The sequence below is a fragment of the Monopterus albus genome, unplaced genomic scaffold (assembly GCF_001952655.1).
Source record: "Monopterus albus unplaced genomic scaffold, M_albus_1.0 scaffold10.1, whole genome shotgun sequence".
Lineage (NCBI taxonomy): Eukaryota > Metazoa > Chordata > Actinopteri > Synbranchiformes > Synbranchidae > Monopterus > Monopterus albus.
Genome location: NW_018127890.1, coordinates 2,351,711 through 2,360,519, shown reverse-complemented (window position 1 = coordinate 2,360,519; position 8,809 = coordinate 2,351,711). Strand labels below are relative to the sequence as shown.

Sequence of the window (8,809 nt, the reverse complement as noted above, 5' to 3'; positions counted from 1 at the left end):
ACAAGCCCATTATAAGGTTGTAGACCTACCTTCGAATCCTCTACTGGGGCATTTCTAGCAGGTCCCCCCTGAGAAGACGCGCATTAGGCGACAGCCGCGTCCCAGCAGTAAAATATCCTCCACGCTCAGCGAAATTTCCAAGTGGTCGGACAGTGAGAGAGCATCGGCACTGTGTGTGAGTGTAGGGGAGCTCAGCCTATGGTGGGGCACAGAGGAAATGCGTCATTGTTAATGGACCAAACGGGTTGTAGTCCATGTATCCACCTCCATGTCCACAGGGACTACAGATGGGTCGGAAGGGTCTTAGGAGAAATGACCCTACATGGACAGGATTTTATTTTTTATTTACAGGCACCAGTAGTGCACAACCATATTACAACTGGGTGACGCTATTTCCTAAAAATTCCATTAAAGTTTTCTGGAAAGAACCATGTAGTACGGCACTAATCGCAGAGATACAAAGTTCTGAGCTTTGTGCTGGGTTTATTTCCTTCCAGTTTGATTTCTATGAAATAAATAGGGTTGTACTGTTTATTTATTATGTGAAATGTTGTTCTTCATGTATGCTGAACTGTCTGGTTATTTTTAGACAAATCTCACACTTTGCATGCAGAGCTCACAGTCAGTCTTCTAAATAAAGGCTTCAAGTTTACTAGGTTAGTGTTTAGAGGTGCACCAAATGATCACTCTCTAATTTTACCTATAATTGGTACCTAATTATATGGTTCATTATGGGAAAAATCTTAAGAATCTATTTGGAAATAAACTGGGACTTACAGATCTGTAAAATAAAGCACTACCCACCCTGCTCTGCCCCAAGAGTGAAGGGAAGGAAGAACAAATCCTGTGTGAAAGGTTTCCAAACATCACCACCAGCTCAAATATTTGAGAGGAAGTGCAGAAATGCTTTTTCCTGGGATTCCTCGTGTGTCCAACACACCTGGCCAATAAACTGATTCTGATTCTGAAACATCATTACCTTTGTAATAAGATCCCAAAGATTTTCTTCACTCTGGTAGATTTTCAAGTTGTTTATGGATAGAAATATAAAATGTACTAGAATCCTCGAAACCTTCCAGAAACCGGTGGATTGTGACTGTTTACAGCTGAGCAGTGAGCATGTATGGACAGTTAACCTGCAGGTAAGTAATGTGCAAACACTGAAACAGACACACACCACCACCTTGTGGCTGAACACGTGCAGTGCACATTACTGAAACACCCCTATGACTGTGAGGGAAAGATGATGGAACATGCACAGGTCAGTTCATTAAAGGGTTTCCACACTTTACAAAGTCTAAAAGTTACAAACCAACCCACTGTGCTTTCCAGTTTCTATATATGCAGATACAGTAGTTTTGCTGTAATTTGCCAGTGCTGAGATGCCGATTGGATGTCTTTGTTACAATATCCTAATTGGTTGGTGGTGGTCAAAAAGTCAACAGCAGCAATGGATCAATAACAAGTTCCTGCATTCATCACATTACTTTCTTATACCACTTTTTGCATCTGAAAGAAGCCACATCATCATCATCAAAACAGCTCCAAGAATTAAACTACCTACATTTCACAAAGTTTACAAATCCTAACTCTTGAGCTTCAGAGCTGAAATGCTGCTCAGTTAAATGGCTGAGGTGAATAAAACAGGATGAAAAGCAATATGCAATCAGATTTTACTTTGAACAGAAAACATTTTATGACAAACTCTGCATTAGGCGCCATGAAATACGTAACCCTAAATAACTGCTGCAAATCATTTTAACAAAAATTTACATCTGATAATTTTAGAAATCATGGCAACATTACATTATTATATTAGATATCAAGCACACACAGGGTGTATTCAGTATTCCTATTAATAAAGATTAAGATTTAAGGTGTACAGACTGACAGTTATTTCAGGTCACAGCTAGGGAAAACAGGTCACTCCTGTTTATCTTCCTTTTGATTACCACACATGCACATTTAAATAAATGTGAAGTAAATTATATATACATTTTAGGAGAATACCCCTCCCTCACACAACCAGGGCATTTCAGTGAAGAGCAGTTTACATCCTGCTACAGTCAGACCCATCTGACCAATCAGGGCATGTCTTGTTTACTATTTCTGCTGAGAATCAGACAGAGTTTGGACATTAAAAGCAGGTTTTCCACTCACAAACACCTCTACTCCTCTGCCATGGCATCTGTGGGCTTTGGCTCACGTATACCAGATTCCATCCCTGGCAAACTAGATCTCCTGCGAGCAGCGGTCTCAATCTTCTGCACCAGCTCCACATCCCAGGGATGAGTAACAAAGCTGAGCACCTCTGCGCCCTCCACACCTCCTGCTCTCCCCACTCTTCCAGCTCTGTGGATGTAATCTGTGTGGGACTCTGGGAAGTCATAATTGACAACCAAATGCACTCGGGATGTGTCCAGGCCACGAGAGGCAATGTCTGTGCATATGAGCACATCTACGCTTCCCTTCTGAAAGGACTGGAAGATTCCTGCACGTACAGCAGCAGGCATCTGCCCCTGCAGACGTAAAAACCGTACCCCCATCTCATCTAGTAAGTACCCCAGCCAATTGACGGTGGCAGACTTGTTGCAGAACACCAGAGCAGCACCTCCTCTGTTTTCGTGCTGGAGCAGCTTCAGGGCTTGGTGCAACTCCAGGATTTTGTCAGCGCCCTTTACCTTCAGGAAAGTCTGCTTGACATGTGGCATCAGGAAGTGCAGCATCTTACTTTTGATAACCACTATGCTGCCAAGGTCTGTCACCTGGCTGAGCACTTCCCCGACACCCCCAGGGAAGGTGGCTCCCACCACCAGCAACTGGGCTTTATGGCCCAGGCACTGTGTTTCCTTGGGATGACTAGCAATGTCAGTGTGGTGCAGGATACTCTCCAGCAGATCAGAAAAGCTGGGGTCGAACATCGTGTCAGCCTCGTCGACCACCAAGAAGCGCAGCTCACTCAAGTCCAGGTAGCGTCTCCGCAGGGCCTTAACCAAAGCACCAGGTGTAGCCACTAGAACATCTGGATGATTATTCTTGAAGACCTGCTTGATGTGTCCTACACCTCGTCCACCACCCACAGTCCTTGTCAACAAGCCAAACGGAGCGCACAGAGCCCTGGACACAGCAGCCACTTGTTCAGCAAGCTCTCTGGAAGGCACAAGAACCGCAGTTTGAATTTTGTGTGCATTCTCGGAGTACACCTGTGATTCTCTGTTAGCCTGCAGCCTGTGAACAATAGGCAGAAGGTAACTCAGTGTTTTGCCACTCCCTGTCTCTGCAGCACACAGAATGTTGTGACCTTTGATGACCTTTGGAATTGTCTGCAGCTGAACAGTTGTGGGATGGGTAATGTTCATACTGTTCAAAACTTCCACCAGCTCCTTGCAAATACGAAGATTACTAAAGGTCCCCGATGGTTTCTGTTCGCGGTCCTCCTTCTGGTTTTCAGCTACACAGGGTGCAACAGTCTTGGTGTTGTTGATGATGAAATAGTCACCGAATGATTTGTTATGTTTCCATCCTTTCGAACACAGAATGGGCTCTTCGAACTTCCCAAAGACGTATCCCGCAGACTGGTTCCGATCAGAGTTCTTGCACTGGATCAGTAGTTTACCAGCTTTGGTGGTTCTGATGTTATTTTTGCCTTGAGTCTGCTTCACGTTCTCGATGCGCTTCTCTAAGTAGCGAGGAACACGAATGACTGCGATCTCTTCTGGCGTGGCTGCTGTTTGACAAAAGCGACTCTGTCTGACAGAACAAAAAACACGACAGTGAGCCGATACTTTAACGAGCGTAGGACAGTAAACTCTAATTGAGTCGAGAGCTTTCGACGCAACCAAAGCCAAATAGCCGGGGTTCACAGACTGCATTTTAGGGATTAACTAGCTGCTTAGCAGCTAAGAGTCAGCTGAGAAGAACAAATACACAAGCGATCAACTAAATCACGGAGATGAAACCGGTTTTATACACTGAGAATATTTACAAGTCATTGCAAATGCTACAAAAACACCGTACACTTGTTAGCATCCAGCGTGTCTTGTCAGCTGTACCGACATGCTTTCCTGGCGAGTGTTAATGACGTGAGGTGGGTTTGGTCTGATGACGTAACCCAACGTATATTTGCAGGTTATCATTCTTCCCCCCCATGAATATATACATGTAAAGGCAACAAAAACAAATTCCAACAACATCCAAAAGTTCTTGATAATTATAGAAACAATCTTACACTGGGTTATTTTGATATCAAAGCATTAAAAGATCAGAATGACCAGAAAAGCTCTAGTGTTCAGTTCAGTTTCAAAGTCTAAAAGCATACAGCACAAACAAGACACAAAACATACATTAAATTAAAATAACACTTATAAAAGAGAATTATACAATTGTTTCCAAACACGTGAGTGGTATCATACAGTATTGTATTTTAAATGTTTTAACATTTCAGTCATAGAAGTCTGTTAAAGCTTTGCTGGTGTGGACGACAGTGGATGGTCACAGACTTAAACAAATTAAATTGTATGCTTTTTTTTTCTTGAGGAAATATCTTAATATAAACTGAGATGGCAGCTTGTGTTCCAGAAAAATAACCTCTGTGAATATAATATTTGGCAAATTATATAGTTTAGTGTTTGAGGTGTTTTTTTTTTTGGCATTAAAAAATAATTATTATGGTCTGTGTTTATAGGCCTGCACAGATTTTATGTGCTGATATCTATGATAACCTAAAGTGTTCACCTCATATTTACCAAAGATGTTTTTCTGCGCTTAAGAGGTCTACAGTACCGTGGGGCCTGACTAAACTGCCCTAGACCCTTGATAAATGTTTATTGTAGTATGCCATAAAACTGTCTGAATTTAAAAAATGGCCCACAAACAACAAACTGACCATTCTCAGACATCTCCTTTTCTAACCTGACTAGTGTGCTTATTTGGAAGTCTCGTACATTGTATGCCTGTTCTAACAGTATTACTTGTACTAATGGCCGCCGAGAGTATAAACCAATAAAAAGCAGACTAATCTCTCCAGGCATGCATCTAGATAGGGTCCAAGCAGAGACACAGGTCCCTCTCCAGCTGCCTGATGGGAAGGTTTGCATTCATTTATTTTGGGTCACACACTTTTATCTTCAGATAAAATCTGTAAAGTTGTGTTTATACCTGGCATAAAAACTCATCTGTGTCAGTGCTGCTGTCACATCTACCATTGATTGCACATGAGCTACACTCACCATGTGCAGATGAATCAGCCTGGTGATTGATTTCAGAACTTCACTCACACACTTCCAGTAATGGAGTCTCTGACACATGTGGGACAAACCAGTGCAGTGGTAGCTCTAAAGCCTGTGAGCTGAGGTCTTTGCTTATACTGTCTCTTAACAACAAAGTGAGCTGGACATCTTACACAATACTTCTGTATATGTAATCTAATTTAATGCACTATATCACTGTAACATAAACATTAAAATGAGTTACATTTTCACTACTGGTTTTTTATGTTCAGACTGCGACTGTGGGTCGACTGTGGTTCAAGGGGTAGAGCGCTCGCCTCCCAACCAGGAGACTGGCAGCTCAAACCACAGTGCCTGCAGTCCACATGTTGAAGTGTCCTTGTGCAGGACACTGAACCCCCAAGTCGGTGTGAATTGGTGTCACAGGTGGCTGCTTCGGTTCTGTACCGGAAACAAATTTCTTGTGTTTGTGTAACATACTGGGCAAATAAAGGGATTCTCATTGTGACTGCCTAGTGGGACTCAACTGTCCAACAAAGTAAAAGTTGAGACTCAATTTCAGTGACTGAACAAAAGAGGGCAGCAAAAATCAGCAAGCAAAATTTCCAGTCACCTACACTCACATCTGTATTGGCAAATTTGTCTTCCATATGTACAATAGTCCTATAACACGGTCACATAAAAAATATATGCTATGTCTTCTGTATGCAACATACTTTTCACTCTTCATCGATATTAAACAATAACTCAAAAATTACAAGCAAAGTACAAAAATTAAATACATTTTTTAGATGTTAAAGGTGGAGAATGTAGTTTTTTCTCCCCTTTAAAACAGTATAACCTTAATTCTTTGCACACATTCTGATATGAGACTGTGTGCGAGTTGATATTTGTTGACATTTAGTGAACATTACGTGTGGTGCTGCATTGCATTTCTGCAGTCTTTGCAAACCCTAATCCTTAAAAGACTGACACCTTTCTCACAGGACACGTGTGGGCAGATGCAATTTTTTTTCCTTCATAACTTTCTTTACAAGAACATAATATCACAAACCACATCTACACTCTCCCACACAATTTGTTTTCTTTATCTTCTCCCTTCAAAGGTCATCTGCTAAGATAAGACGCAGGTAACCTGAATTAGACACGGGCGGGTCTGTTGCACAGGCGAAAGTTCAAACAAGCCATGTGATTGCCACACAGTAATGTGATGATCACTTTTTAAATTCAATTTAGTAAGAATATATTCATGACAAAGATGAATTTAAAGCCAGTAAATTAAGAATCGTTTAGATGAATTATAATTAAAATATCCCTGCTATGTTTTGTATGCATATTTGGAAAGTATCTAATTATATGGCCCAATAATAATAAATAAGAAAGCAAAATCTTTCATGTTTGTATCATTTCTAAAGAACCTTCTTGAATCAGCAATTTTACTTTACTTTAGCTACACTCACCATGTGCAGATGAATCAGCCTGGTGATTGATTTCAGAACTTCACTCACACACTTCCAGTAATGGAGTCTCTGACACATGTGGGACAAACCAGTGCAGTGGTAGCTCTAAAGCCTGTGAGCTGAGGTCTTTGCTTATACTGTCTCTTAACAACAAAGAAGTGAGCTGGACATCTTACACATTACGTCTGTATATGTAATCTTTTTTTTTTGATGAAGTACTGAAATTACTTACAGCAGGACAAGAATCACAGCTCAGGAGAATATTTCAGCTAAATTTGTTTTGCTTCATTGACGACTTGGCTTAATAAGATTAAATAGTCCACTTGTTTGAGAGTATCACTGAATAGAGACTAGAATTGGCTGGTATTTTACATGCGAGAGTTACTTACTAAACAGTAATTACATGTGCGTAATTCACAGTAACTCATAGTACTCCATAAAATATCTACTTGTGTTCTTTTCAGGATACAACACAAGTCAGATTTATTTAAGTCAAGTTACTTTAAACTTGGTTGAGATGTCAAAGATTTTTAGCAAAGCATCAAATTGGAATAGAATCATTTTCTTTACATTTGTGGTTAAACAAACCACTGCATGTCTACATGAAAGGATACTATTAAAGTGCATGAAGTTTAGAAGGGAACGTGTCACCGTTTGTGTGTAGTCAGAACTCACCAGGACACAACACACTTTTGTGCTGGGCTTAACTCATCTTCAGGGGGAGAAATGCTTCAGAAGATGGCATACAAGTTAAAGAGGGTAAAGCTTTGTGCTTTTGCCTGGAAATAAAGACCACAGGAAATGTGATATTGATGCTTTCAGATGCATTTGTGAGCTGAGCGCCTCTCTGTACGCCCACATGCATCTTGCATAGGTTTATGTAGCTGTGTTTAAAAAAATACAACAGGCTGTCAGCTGTACGTGCAATTGCACGTACAGCTGACAGCTGTAAAGTAAAAGTAAAATAAATTTACAGTAAAGTAAATTTGCAGAAGTTGTTTTACAAAATGTAATAAATAATTGTATTCCTTTTTTTGGTACTGCGTATGTTTAGCTTTAATATCAAAAATCATACAAAGTTTTATTTTTATACAGAAAAAATGTTTAGTGTATGTACTCATTAGTTTAGTTTTTTGCAAATTTACTGCAAGTATTCTACTTTCATGAATCTATAATGGTTAGAATACATAATAGCATCTGCTTATCAGGTGAAACTCTATTTGGTGAAACATTTAAAAGTAGCTTGATACAATAAAATTATTTAGAAAAGAGCTGTGAGCACATAAATGGGAATAACCTCTCCAACAGAGTGACATCAGGAAATAACTGAATACTAATACACATGCTGTCAGGCAAGAAAATCATCCGAGCAGCAGTGCATTAAAGCTTTAGAGTGCATTGGCCTCTGTCCTGCTTACCCAGTAAAGATCAACCTGGGGAGAGTCAACAGAGATGCAGACACATCCCGTTTATGGACGGATTTACTGTTCCTTTATTCCAGACACAGGTTCACTTTAACCTGAAATACTCAGAACTGCACTGTGATTTAAATAATGCATTCATTAGAGCAGAAGTGTGTAATGTGGGTACTGAATATGTACAAGAAGCACAACTGTTTATTCACGTTCCAAGTCAGAGTTACAATTAACAAAGTGTCTATTTTAAATGCATGTTCAGGATTACACACAACTCTTTGACTGGCCATATAAAATCAGTTGAGCACTTTATTAGGTACACCTACCTTGAAGTAAGTGAGTGTAATCAAACAGTTCTGCAATAAATCCTCCTTCATCAAGATGAGAGCGTTCTGATGTTGTGCTGTGCTGCATGATATAGAGAGGTTTTTCTGTGATTTAGCTTATAGCCTCATTCTTAGTAAATGGGGTGAATAACATAACAGAAACACCTGTCAGTACACCAGTAGCACATCAACTCCTCTCTGAAACAGTGTGAACATAAACTGAACATTATTACCTTCACAAGGGTGGATGTATTGCAGGACTGCCGGATTAGACTGACTCAGTTTTAGTTATACCTAATAAACTGTTATCTGAGTGTAGATCAGTCCATCAAACATTATTTTACCTTTGGTCAAAATGTAAGCATGTGTGTCCCAGTATG

At 40.2% G+C, this 8,809-nt stretch overlaps 1 protein-coding gene across 1 annotated transcript; it reads right to left on the bottom strand.

Annotated features, from left to right (window-relative positions):
- Positions 1-849: 849 nt before the first annotated feature.
- Positions 850-4,101, bottom strand: ddx28 (DEAD (Asp-Glu-Ala-Asp) box polypeptide 28). Its single transcript, XM_020590041.1, has 2 exons — positions 4,018-4,101; positions 850-3,746 (listed from the first exon to the last, which is right to left on the bottom strand). Exons 1-2 carry the CDS (start codon positions 4,027-4,029, stop codon positions 2,169-2,171), a joined length of 1,590 nt encoding a protein of 529 aa, XP_020445697.1. The 5' UTR covers positions 4,030-4,101; the 3' UTR covers positions 850-2,168.
- Between the last annotated feature and the right edge of the window lie 4,708 nt (positions 4,102-8,809).